The following is a 13,776-nucleotide window of genomic DNA, read 5'->3' as shown; positions in this document are numbered from 1 at the left end:
TACAAGAAAGATTGAACAACCTGGTGAACACTAGTCTCCAATGCTTATTTTACAAGCCTTCTTCCAATAGCTGTTTGTTTTATCACCTTCCTAAAAGTAGACTAGAATATTAGGCACTTCTGATGAAAGAGGGCTAATCAGGTGAGTCCAGTTATGCTATACCTGGTGTTCTTACCACTGGATGTAGCTTAGACACCCCAGAGAAGATAGCACAATGTAGCATGACTGGTCTTTCAGGCAGGGTTTAGACTGGGGAGCAAAGTCACTCTCCTCCTCTCCCTCTTTGAAGGACGTCAGGGAGAGTTTTTAAAAAGGAAGATGGGCACAACCATCATAGTTTTTTTGAATATTAGTCATGATTCAAAATGTGAACCAGAAATAGTCTGAGTTTGGGGCAGAACTGACTTTTGGGAGGAAATGACTCAACAAGTGTGAAAAGTTGGAGAATACGAGATCAAATTCTAGGATCTTCTACACTCAGGCTGGACATATGCAACTATTAAAGGTCTGGATACAAATTATGACTTTTACTCTGGACCAGGAGAAAGACTCCAGAAGTCTTAGTAGCTGTCTTATCCAGAAAGAATATGATCATAGGGAGAATCAAGATCTTCACATTGGAAGGCACTCAAGAGTTCATCCTGTCCAACCACTGCCTTTGAGATAGAAAATAAGACAAAGACAAGGATAGTCACTATCACTACTTCTATCAACATTGTGCTGGAAGTCCTTCCCATTTAAATAAAGAGAAAAAAAAAAACAATGTAAGGCTAAGATTGAGAAATAGAGAAACAAAACTTTAAATGTATACAAATAATATTATGTGAATAAAAATCCAAGAGTCTACTAATATTATTAGACCTAGTAAGAATGTTTTGCAGGATTGCTGGGTATAAAATTAACATACCAACAATGAGTTTTTTTCAATACATGAACAACTAATGTGAGAAAATGAACTTTTTAAAAAGTGATCATATACATTTGCAACAAAAATGAGGGATTTATGAATGAGTCTAACAAAATTTATGTTATACTTTTTTTCTTAGAAAATGATTAATTAAGCAGAATTTTATTTCCAAGCTCATTAAAGATTACTACAAACACAAAGTATCTTTTAAAGGTGTCCCAAATTGGGGCACCTGGATGGCTCAGTCAGTTGAGCGTCTGACTTCGTCTCAGGTCATGATCTCGTGGTTGGCAGTGGGTTCAAGCCCTGTGTTGGGCTCTGTGCTGACAGGTCAGAGCTTGGAGCCTGTTTCAGATTCTGTGTCTCCCTCTCTCTCTTCCCCTCCCCCAGTCATGCTCTTTCTCTCTCTCTGTCTCTCTCTCTCTCAAAAATAAAAACGTTAAAAAAATCTTTTTAAGTGTCCCAAATTAAATCAAAGCACATCATCAAAGTAAAACACTTGTGACATTAAGAATTTAGGTTGTAGTATTTTCCATTATTTTGTTTTTAATCATTTGCAATGTTCAGAAGATCACATGTAAACATTTTTTAAGACATGAAATGATGTACCTTTTTTTAAGATACAACCACGACAATAAAGTAGAGGAACTTAAGATAAAGACCAAATCTTTACAAATATGTTTGCTAAGAAACAGCTCCCATGTTTAGTGTTACAAATAAAATAATCTTCTCATTTAGAAAAATCAAGACATCATTTGATCAATAAAACTTATTCTTCTCCCAGTTTTATACTTGCTTGTCTTCATTTAGAAACTGTTAAATTTATGAGAAAATAACAAGTTTTGTTATGATATAAAAATCTTAGGAACAACAAATTAACAAAATACAAATTTTTTAACAAAAATGTTTTCCTTCCCAAACTGTAAACATCTAGTCAATAAAACAAACATGATATTCCAGATATAGAAACACTAGTAATTTGCTCATGAAAAAAGTATATTTGGTGGTAACATTTTTGTTTGTCTTAAATATAGAAGCACTTTACCAAAAGAATCAGGCCATTATTATCTAAAGTCCATTCTTTCACTCAGTTCTCTTATCCGAGTAGAAACTCATCAATTTCTGTAGAATTTTGGCTATAGGGCCAGGCCACAGGACAGGCCCGAAATATCTAAGAGTCATTTGGCTGGAAAAAAGTGTTTTCTTGAGACTTAGAAGCAGTCATCCATCACTTTACGCTTAAAAGCATTCCTCAGGAAACTTCTTCCCAGCCTTTAGAATAAAGCACAGGATCTGAGCTCCCAGAAAGTGTTGCTTTCAGCTGGAACACCTACCAGCAGGGCATCCTTGCAGGCATTTTACGTGCAGTACTGTTGAAGCTCTGCAGGTGCCTGTGAGGCCTTGATACTCTCCACACTGGCATCCAGCTTGAGCTGCTCCATCAGGCATTGCAGGACATTCACGCTGGCCCCAAAAGACATGGCAGCAACACAGGGCTCCAATGGCCTGTATGTTAGACTTCTATAAAAAAATTATTAAACTTTATTGAGGGACACTAAAGGATACTCTAAAAAATGCAGAGGTATACTATATTCGTGGATAGATAGGTCTGCATTGTAAAGATGTCATTTTCCACAAATTTATATGTGGATTCAAAGCATTCCAATCAAAATCCCAACACATTATTGCATGTAGGATTTGGTAAACTTATTGTAAAATTCATATGAGAGTGAAATAAGAAAAACAAAGTGAAGGAATTGTCCTATCAGGGATTATTACTTACCATAAGGTCATAGTAATTAAGACAATGTGTCATTGGCACAGGCATAGAGAAATAGATCACTGAAACAGAATAGAGAGCTCATGAACAGATCAACACATATAGGGATACTTGATATAACATAGAGGTAGGGTTACAGAGCAGTGAGAAAGAAAAACAGACTTTAAAAAAATGCTGGAGCAAAAGAGTGGTAGGGAAATGTGTTATAAAGGAGGAGAAAGTACCTTGTGGTGTCTTTACAGATCACTCCAACATGGCCATGGACATTGCACTTGGAGAGGCAGATGAAATGAAAGGCTTTGGGGCACCTGGGTGGCTCAGTGGCTAAGCATCCAATTGTGGCTCAGGTTATGCTCTCATGATTTATGAGTTCGAGCACAGCATCAGGCTCTCAGCATAGAGCCTGCTTTGGATCCTCTGTGCCCCCAACCCCCGCCCCCCACCACCATCTCTCCCCGACTCACACTCTATCTCTCTCAAAAATAAATAAACACTTAAAAAATTATGCTTTACTATACTCACATTCTAGGATAGGGAAGCACGGCAGGTTACACAAAGTCAATTATACCTCAATTAAAAAAAAAGAATGCATACAGTAAGTACTTACTTGCCAAGCCTAAAGGTAAATTAACCATTAGCTTAAACTGTATAAAATTGCTGTTATCCAACCATTTAGTCTCCTACAGTTCACTCTAAGATTTTTAGGGTACATACACAGAGGATAAAACCATATAGAAAGGTAATGATGACCAGAAAAGTCAGGATAGTGTTACCTCTGGGGAGAAGGGGAGGAGATTTGATTGGGAGAGGTGTGGAGTTGGGGCACTTCACAGGTACTGGAGATGTTCTAGTCTATTTCTTGATCTCATGGATGGTTACAAAGGTATTTGCTTTATAGGTCTTATGCATTTATTTGTTTTAATGTTTTATTTTATTTTTGAGAGAGAGAGAGAAAGACCGAGCACAAGCAGGGGAGGGGCAAAGAGAGAGGGAGACACAGAATCCAAAGCAGGATCCAGGCTCTAAGCTGTCAGCACAGAGCCCAATATGAGGCTTGAACTCATGAATCGCAAGATCATGACCTGAGCCAAAGTCGGACACTTAACCGACTGAGCCATCCGGGCGCCCCAGTTTTATGCATTTAAAAAACAATATTTTCTTTAAAAAAGTAGATGCCAGCTCTGAATCAGGACACACTAGCCAGACAGGTCATCTATCCACAGGTGGGTGGCAGAGAGCAGGGCACCTCTGTTCTGGAAGTCAGGGTCCACATTACAGATTATGTGTAACAGTTGCCTGACACAGTTGATTTGTCTTGTTTTGTTTTTACCAGATAACAATTGGTAACATTCTTATTATTCCACTTATAATATATATAATAATAAATTATTTATGTGTGTTTACCCAACAGAAAGTGTGCCCCTTGAGGGCAAGGCCTGTTTTTGTGGTTGACCCAGTAAAGCCAACTGCCTGGCGTACTGTAGATACTCAATTAAAAGTCCCTTGAGAGGTGGCTGGGAGGCTCAGTTGGTTAAGCGTCCAACTTTGGCTCAAGTCATGATGTCATGGCTCATGAGTTCAAGCCCTGCATTGGCTCTGTGCTGACAGAGCTTGGGATTCTCTCTCTGTCCTTCTCTCTCTGTTCCTCCCTAACTCATGCTTTCTCTCTCTCTCTCTCAAAATAAATAAACTTTAAATAAATAAATAAATAAATAAATAAATAAATAAATAAATAATAAAAGTCCCTTGAAAGGGCAGACTCTACATGGATGGATGGATGGATGGATGGGTAGATGGACAGCCAGAGCTCTTAATGGTTGCAGGTCTTTCAGTGGATTTTATTTTCAGAACTAGTAAAGAGATGTTTAAAGCCAAACATGGTGAATGGAGTGGGTTTATACGTGTACATGTGCTAGTATGGTAAAAACAGAGGCAAAAACATATTTAGTGATCTAGTGAGTGGGACAGTGCGTGCTGTATTTTGAGTACTCAGTTCTGTGCCCGTCTAATTGTGCTGCTAGGATTCGCTTCTGGGACTTGCCAGCCACACAGGGCCCGCTACTTCCTTGCGCAGCTCCAGGGCAATTGCTGACTTTGTGTTTTATTTTTTTTTTATTTTTATTTTTTTAAATTTTTTTTTTCAATGTTTATTTTGGGGACAGAGAGAGACAGAGCATGAACGGGGGAGGGGCAGAGAGAGAGGGAGACACAGAATCGGAAACAGGCTCCAGGCTCTAAGCCATCAGCCCAGAGCCTGACGCGGGGCTCGAACTCACGGACCGCGAGATCGTGACCTGGCTGGAGTCGGACGCTTAACCGCTTAACCGACTGCGCCACCCAGGCGCCCCGCTGACTTTGTGTTTTAGGTAAATAGGGCTGCCAGAGTGGGGCAATGAGGAGGCTCGGAAGTGGCTTCTGCTGGGGAGGCCATGGAGCAGTGGGCACAGCAAAGCCCCAGGAGAGGGATGGTGGGAAAGTCGCCCCGCACGGGGCTGGACCCTCAGCATGCCTGCCCCACCCCTCAGTCTTGGAGGATTGGTGGCACTCAGATGACACGGTCTGGGAAACATTTTCCTTCCTCACTCTCTTTCCTTCCTTTTTCCTTCCTTCTTGCCTGCTTTCCTCTCTCCTTCCCTTCTCTCTTTTCTCTATTCCTCTTTCCCTTCTTTGCTTCCCTCTTTGGCCCCTCCGTCTCTCTCTGGCTCTCCTTCTCTCGCCCAACCCCTGCGCTGGGCAATCTTTCCAGGCCTCTATTTCTATCTCCCTCTGTCAATCAGATGAACTCAGTGGTGAAGAAACCCAAATACATTAGCTATTCTCCCCTATCCTCCCCAAGAGACCAGCTCAGACTGCAGTTCTTAGGCGGCTGAATTCCCTCGGGGCCCTTTCCCCTGCATACTCTCCACCCCACTACCCTGCAGGCCACAGACCCCTCTGGGTGGCCTGGAATCTGCCCCACCAGGCAACCACGAAGCCCCCTTGGGCTGGCCCAGGACCCCTTCCCAAAGCTGCATTTAGAGAAGGGGCCATCTCTTACTCCTAAATGTATCCATCCTTAGCGCCAAGAGCAAATGCCCCCCTTTCTGGACCCCATAATAGAAACACAGATCTTGGCTGCCCTTCTTTTCACCCCAAAGAAGGGCTGCTTTTGCAATAAGGGCATTAGAAGATTGTCGGCTGCCAGGAATGCATAGACGTTTTTTTCTCCAGTCCCTGCCCTGGGCTGATCTGGTCTGATTGACAGGAAAGGTAGACAGGACAGGGCAAGGGGAGAAGGAGAGCAGGAAGGGGGCTGGAGAGGTGGAGTCTGGAGGGTAGAGAGAAGCAGAGGCAGAAGAAGAGATCAAGTTCCAGAATTTTAGAACTGGAGGAAGAGACAGAAGACCATCTAGCAGGCCACCCCAACACACACACCACCCATTTTTCAGAGGAGGAAACCGAGACTTCAGAGTCTCAATGCAAAAGAAGCGGTTTGCTCCTGTCCTGCGTTGATCATGGGCAGAGTCCGGACCAGCAGGCAGGTCTGTTGACTCGGATCCCAGCCCAGCACCGCCCCTCCGCCTGACTCAAGGCAGAGAAAATTGACTGTCTTGGCAGAAAAATGAAACCTTTTGATTTACGAGGAATTCCGAGATATCTTCCAGTTGACAGTCTTTGGAGAATTGCACAAGCCCACACTTTTGTGGGGGCAGCATTTAATGAAATGAACACATGAGTTATTCGTTTTTCATTAAGGATGTCACGCAGAGAATCCATATCTAAGGAGGAAAAATCAGTCCCGGTCTGGGGCCCCACAGTCCCACGGTCCCAGGGAGAATTTGTCTCAAGACGGGGAGGCCAGGAGCAGGGGTGAACTAACCTTCCAGACACTTATGTCATGTCCATCGTCTCAAGTAATTCTCACAGGGACCCAGAAAGCTAGATACCGTTGCTCCAGCATTACAGATGAGAAAATTGAAGCTCAGAGAGAGCAAGTAACAAGCCCAGTGTCACCTAGCTAATGAGTGACAGAGCCAGCGTTTAAATCCCAGCCTGCTTTGGATCAACTGCAGTAAGCCGTCCGTGCAGGAATGGGAAACCAACTGGGTAGCCTGGGGTCCAGCTGTGCAGACACTCACTTCAGATCGATGGTCCAGGGACAGAGGAGCCCTGGGGCCTGGCAAGGGCAACCCTGGGCTTTGGTGGTCAGCCAAGCCCAGCTGGATGATGGTGGCCAAGCCTATGAAGCCTAGGGAGTAGTTGGACCATGACAATGATGCCCAGCAGGCTCTGTTTTGGTTGCTTTCTGGATTCCCAGCCTCAGAGCAAACTGGCATCTGTATCAGGATACTCAGTTGGGCCCCCATCTCAGATGCAGACATGACAAGTGTGGGCCTTAGAGCCAGGTAGACCTGGGTTTGAATCCTGAGTCAGGCCCTGAAAAGGTGCCTTGATCCCTCTCAAGCCTCAGTTTCCATACTTGAAATAGTTACCTACAGCACTTACCTCTCTGTATTGTCACGAAGTTTGAAAATAATATTATTATTACTAATAGCAACTATTTAATAATAATGACAACATATTGAGTGCATTTTATGTGCTGTGCATTATGCTAACTAAGCATGTTACCTGAGTTAATCTTTTTTTAAAATAGTGTTTTATCTAGTATAGTTTATTTGAATTTGTTTTTTTTAATATGAAATGTGTTGTCAAATTGGTTTCCATACAACACCCAGTGCTCTTCCCAAAAGGTGCCCTCCTCAATACCCATCACCCACCCTCCCCTCCCTCCCACCCCCCATCAACCCTCAGTTTGTTCTCAGTTTTTAAGAGTCTCTTATGTTTTGGCTCCCTCCCTCTCTAACCTCTTTTTTTTTTCTGAGTTAATCTTTAATACAACGCTCTGAAGTGTACTCTTAGGAGCTCCATTTCACCTATGAAGAAACAAGCTCAGAGCCATTCCCTCTCCCAGATCACATAGCAAAATGACAGGGTCAGAATGTGAACCCAGGTCTGTGTGCACCCCCAGCTCATTAACATGACTGTCTTTATAAGCAAAATAAGTAGCACATAGTAAACATTCAACAAATGGGAGTTCCAGTCCCTTCTTTTTCCCCTAAAACTCCAGATTCCCACAGCGCCCATGGGTATTTGCCTTAGGGCTTGCCTACATGGAGTTTTATGGAAGTCAAAAGAAAGCTGGGGAGGTGGGTGGGAGAGGGGGCATGTTCATTCCAGGCTCCCCTCCCTTCTCTGTCTTCCTTATAGGGTTTGGCAAAAGCTGCTTCACTGAGGCCTCTTGTGTTGCTGGAAACAATGCAAGTTTATTTTGGCACCGTGAAGAGGGCCCGATTCCGCCCCCTGGACGCCTCTGTGGGAAGAGGATCTAGAGAATGTGGCTCAGGCCCCATCAGTCCCTGTTGCCCTCCCAGCACATCCACGGCACAGTTACAGCCATCACACGTAGCTCGGAGAAGGACATGAGATAGGGCTTTCTTTCCCATCCTCTCCATTGTCCCCTTCAGAAGGACATCGGTCCCAGGATGAGGCGCTGTGGTACCTGCCCGCTCTTAGCAGATCCCTTCTCAATGCTGCGGGCACTTGGTCTGGCGGCTTCTGCCCCTGGGTAGTCAGGTGCCTGTGGCCAGTGTACCGATTAGTAGACACCCAGAGTTGGAAGGGATCGTCACTGTCCTCCGGGCCAAGCCCCCACTGGCTTAGGTTCATAGCGGTTTTTCGAAAGCCAACCCGGGGCCAAGCCAGGAGCGCTTTTGCATCTGTTAGCTTGTATTTCCCAATCCTCACACCACCCTCTTTTAGGAAGGCCTCACTTTCCTGTTTTCACAAACAGGGCCTGTGGCTCAGGGAGACTAGGAGACCATTGGTTCGAGCTCCTGAAGGAAGGAGGTCAGGGTCGAAGCAGGTTGTGGCCTTCCAGGTCTGACATCGCTTGGTCTGCCCCAGCCCAGGAGGCGTCCCTTCTGCAACACTCCCCATAGAAGTCTTGTCCAGGCAATGTCTGAGCTCCGCTAGTATTCCCTGTGAGAGCCTTTCCAGGGTTGAACTAAAAACTGCCTCCCTGTCACTTGCTCCCACGGGCCCCAGATGTCCTCAATCTAATTTCAGGCAAAGGGAGGAAATCCAGGTCTCTGCCCTTAGCCTTACCTGTTCTTCAGAGATGGGAAGATGGGCCCAGAGGACTCTTGGTCAGCCCTGTTCTTGTTCTAGGACTGGTGTGGCTGTGGGTATGGTATGGATGCCCACCCAAGGACACTGGCAGTCAGAACTCTGGCTCTGTGAGGCTCCTTTGAGGTGGAACTTGGCTCCAGGTGGAAGTTAGAGGAGGCTGAGGGTGACAGGTGTAGCCAGGTGAGCCTACCAGTCGGGCCCCAAGTGAGAGAGGTGCACGGGGACCGTGGCCCAAAGAACTGGAAAGGCCTGGCAACCGTGAGGAAGACACCAAAGCACTGAGCGTGTGGTGCCCTGTGGGTGGGAAGAGCCCTTGGACTGTAGGGGCAAACCGAGCGTCCCCTCTCCCCACCCACATGCTCCACCTGCCATACACCCCAGCTTGGCGGCCCAGGGCCAGATTCGCCAGCATTAAGGGCACAGATGACAGTTTTCAGGGCTCTTTCTCCACATTAGCCCCTTGATCCCACAACAACTTCTAGATGGAGGTAGGTAGGGCGAGCTTCGTCCTACTCTACAGATGTGGAAACAGGCTGAGAGAGCTCCGAGGGGCAAAGTGAGGCCTGAATGCCGGACTTCTGGCTCCCACGCACAGTAGAGATGTCCGCTCGGCCGGGCCCCCCTCTTCCTCCATCAAGGCTAGGAAGACCGGCCGGGGGACAGCTACAAAGGCACAGATGCAAATAAGCAAGCCTAGTCAAAGGGCAGGGAGGAAAGTGATTGATGGGCTGGTCGATTGAATCACAAGACCTCATCTCCCAGAGCCCCCATCAGGCTTTTCTTGGATTTCTCTGCTGGGATAATAAACCACCAGTGAACAGGAGAAGCAGCGCAGGCCAGCCCGGCTCAGTTCACCTTCTCAGTCGCCTCCCCTCCCCCAGGAGCCCTTGGAATAGGAGGAGAGCAGCTCTGTACTTGGAGATCCTGCTCAGGGTGAGTCTGAAACACTTATGGTTCCTATTTAAAGCCATACCTCGTTCATCATTTCAGCGCCAACCAACAATTAAACCTGATTCAATCAAGCGCCGACAACTAATTTAAACCGAGCCTCACAAGGGGCTTGTCACTGGCTATTTAAAACCCTCTCCTGGCCTCTGGGGCTCTTCAGAACCAGGACTGTCTGTGCTGCAGAGAGCAAGGACCCGCTCGCGGCCTTGGGGGATCCCGATTCCTGTTGTGTGCAAGGCCTGGTCTAGGGCTCCAGACTGGAACCATCTCTGCCACCTTGCCCAGGCCTGGGCTGGCTCCCCGGGGCATTGAGGGTTGGCTTCTGGAGGAATGCCAGGAGGCGGGGGCAGGGGGAAGCCAAGAAATAGCAAAAGCCCACTCAAGAGGTCATATGGGCCCCAAATGCACATACTTCTGGTGCTTGGTTTGGCTTTATTCGGGCCCTGAGCAACGGTGACACCCAGGGAATGTAGAAAGCATTAGAAATTCCGGTTTGAACCCTGACTCTGCAATTGACTACCCAGTCCTGTGACCTTAGCCGGGTCTTGGGCTTTCCTAGCCTCACTGTCCTTACCAGTCTAGTGAGGATCACAAAAATCTCGCTCTAAATCACCTCCCTGGGTTAAGAGAGCCCTCAGATCTGGCCGCCCCAGTAAAAACGGTCAGAAGACGAGAAGTCCTAAGACCCAGAAGTCCTGCAGAGTAGAGCAGACTTGAGCTTGCCCTGGCTCTGGCTCAGCACAGGCAGCATGACAGATGCCAACACGTGGTCCTCAGAGTGACGCCTGCCGTTCACGTGTCTCTCTAGGGCTGCAGGAACACAGGATGATGACGCCTTCAGGCCAAAGACTCGGACCACACAGGTGTACTTAGGGAGGACTTCCCGGAGGTAGTGGGCTTGAGGCTAGCTTTGAAGGCTGGGCAAGGCTCAAATAAGCCGGGAGCTGGAAGGGAAGCCCAACCAGGTAGAGCCACTTAGAACTGGTAGTGAGCTTCCACAGCAATTTCCCGTTTAATCCTCACAAGCACCCCGATTTTCTAGGATGAGAGTGCTGAGGGTTTAAATGACTGACCACTGAGAGATTAAGGCAACCAGATACTAGTTTGGACCTCCTGAAGCCAGCTGCCTTGGTCCCACTCTGCCCTACGCTGCCTCTCACCTCTCCACAGAGCAGAGGGTACAGAGGATGCCAGGGTGGGAAGGCAGAAAGACTCCCAGCAGAGCCTGGGATTCCTACTTCATAGCCTTCTCAAAGGCAGAAAAGTACAAAAAATATGGTTTGGAGGCAAAGAGCTTATGGGATAAACTAGGGAGGGAGTGCTGTATCAAGAGGGGCTGAGGACCTTGGGGTCCATTACTGCACTGCGGGAACTGGGGCTGCCCTAACAGGGGGAGAGGAGGCTTGCGGGTCTCCAAGTTCCCGTGTGTGGGAGGAAACAATAGTCTCTTTTCTGGGGCCTCCAGGGGTGAGGAGGAGTGAGATCATGTCTGGGGAGGGAGGGGGCAAGGACACAGGATATGAGTGTGCTCCCAGGGGAGCATGGGGGAGCCGAGGAGCAGGGCCTTAAGAATGGCTGCCTCCCTCCCCAAAGTCCCTCCATGGCCTCCGCCCCAGCATCCCTCATTCCTCTAGGTTCCTGGGCCATAAGTCAGGACAATCTGACTCTGCTAGGATTCTTCAGGGCTCTCACGGACCCCACTGGACTCCAAACCCCTCCAGGGCAGGACTGTGGCGTCGCACTGAAGTTAAGAGCTCAGGGCCTGGAGTAGGGCAGCCTTGAGACAACCCCAGTCCTGCCACTTATTAGCCGTGTGATTTTAAGCCTGTCCCTTAACCTCCTTGAGAATCTCCTGTGCAATGAAGGTAAAAATAGGACCTCTCCCATGTGGTTGTCGTGAAAATTAAATGAGTTAATCAGAGTAAGTGCTTACCAAAAATATCCTCATTTGGAACCCCCAGCGCAGCTAGTACGCGCCTCAGTATATGGCAGGGGCTTGACAATTAGTTGATGGCAAGCTCAGGACAGCAGCTGCCACAGCGGGACCCGGCTTGGATGGGAGGGAAAGCTCCCATGATGCCAAATGGAGGGCAGATGCTAGCTGGGCAATTTCCTCCCAGGGAGGCCTCGGGAAGTTACCTCCCTGTGTCATTCCACCCTGAGGTGGGATGCCCCCAGACTCTCTGTGGGGTCTTCTTCAAGAGTCTTGGTCCCGCCTCGTGATTGGGTTGGGACAGGTGATCGGGAACAGAACCACCCTCCTCCCGCTGACGCTTAGCTGGCGAGCACTGGGATGGATGTTAGCTTACAGCAGGGGAGGAGAAAGGACCCCCTCATTCAAGCCCCTGCAGAAGTTGTTTGAGGATTAAATAAGATGCCACACATCAGTTTCTAGACCAGTGCCTCAAGCTTTTTGTGAAGGACCAATTTTGCAAATTTTCAATTGGCCACAGACCAGTGGTTTTGTAATAGACAGCAAAAAAGGGAATTACTAGAAAAAATGACCACACGCTTGAATATTGTGGCAACATCAAACTGCCCTAGAAAGTTGTGTTTGTTCTCAGTTTCTAGGCTTACCAGCAACCAGTGACAGTTGGTACAGGTGACAACCACACTGCATTTGGAGCAGGCACTCCATAAAGGCCAATTTCCCTTGTTTTCTTCCTGCCGTCTTGCCTCCTCCTCGGATGGGAAGCGGGGTCCTGACGGCCCCTCATGATGTGCTTAGAATCCTCCCCACCCTGCCACCCTTCAGGGCCTTCCTGGTTACCTATGGCCATATGCCTCAGTTTTTCTGGGATAGTCCTGAATATATAACATTCTGTCTTATGGCAAGGTGTTCTCACTTTTTTTTTTTTTTATTTTTTTAATTTTTTTTTTTTTTCAACGTTTACTTATTTTTGGGACAGAGAGAGACAGAGCATGAACGGGGGAGGGGCAGAGAGAGAGGGAGACACAGAATCGGAAACAGGCTCCAGGCTCTGAGCCATCAGCCCAGAGCCCGACGCGGGGCTCGAACTCACGGACCGCGAGATCGTGACCTGGCTGAAGTCGGACGCTTAACCGACTGCGCCACCCAGGCGCCCCGTTTTAATGACTGCCATATAATAGCTATGCTACTGAGAAGGGAGCATCAATTCTGTATGTGATACCAAGGAGGTTGAAGACAGCAGGGTCCTGAGGCGGCGGTGAAGCCCTTCCCAGGGGTGGGTGTGGAAACAAAGAGTGTCTGTCTACTGGGGAACAGCACAAAGGCTTCTACCTGGGATTCCAACAACAGCAGTTACTTTTTTTTTTTTTTTTTTTTGAGCACCTACAGTAGGCCAGAACCTGGTTCCAAGAGCATTATCTGTGTTTTCCTGATAATGGACATAATTTTGTCTGACTGAAAATGAGACATCTCAAACTCTGTGGGTTCCTGGGAGTTCTGCAGGTACCGTGTGGCCTGGAGGGCTTCACAACAGGTTGACCAACCTGCTGGTCCTCAGCGGTTTCAGGGCATCCTGAGGGGCTTTTTAAACTTGCAGATTCTCCAGTCTGAAGTGTTAGATTCTGATGCCAGAAGCCTGGCTGGTCCCCAAGGTCCCCAGGTGATTTTGATGATTGGCTGGCTCAGGCTCCACTTGTCTCGAAGATACAAAGGCCTGGAGTCAGCAGAGGAACTCGAGAGAGACCACATGATGTGGCCCTTAAAAACAAAGAATTTAAAAAAATTTTTTTTAATGTTAATTTATTTTTGAGAGAGATAGTGCGTGAGCAGGGGAGGGGCAGAGAGAGAGGGAGACAGAATCTGAAGCAGGCTCCAGGCTCTGAGCTGTCAGCGCAGAACCTGATGTGGGGCTCGAACTCACAAGCCAAGCCATGAGATCATGCCCTGAGCCGAAGTCAGACACTCAACTAATTGAGCCACCCAGGTGCACCAAAAAAAAAAAGAATGTTTAATAATAAGGGAACATACTTATGTTATATCAAG

General features: G+C 47.3%; 1 protein-coding gene across 1 annotated transcript in view; it reads right to left on the bottom strand.

The window, feature by feature from the left end:
- Positions 1 to 1,022: 1,022 nt before the first annotated feature.
- The window catches only part of LOC112869453 (guanine nucleotide-binding protein G(I)/G(S)/G(O) subunit gamma-10), a 50,597-nt gene continuing 37,843 nt past the window's right edge, over positions 1,023 to 13,776 (bottom strand). The window contains 1 exon segment of the mRNA XM_086701161.1: positions 1,023 to 2,428. Within this exon segment, the coding sequence (XP_086557287.1) occupies positions 2,182 to 2,388 (207 nt within the window). The 5' untranslated portion in view covers positions 2,389 to 2,428 and the 3' untranslated portion in view covers positions 1,023 to 2,181.

The sequence above is a fragment of the Puma concolor genome, chromosome A3 (assembly GCF_028749965.1).
Source record: "Puma concolor isolate L17-30 chromosome A3, mPumCon1.1.hap2, whole genome shotgun sequence".
Lineage (NCBI taxonomy): Eukaryota > Metazoa > Chordata > Mammalia > Carnivora > Felidae > Puma > Puma concolor.
The sequence above is the reverse complement of the archived record's forward strand: the minus strand, read 5'-3'. Positions and strand labels throughout refer to the sequence as shown.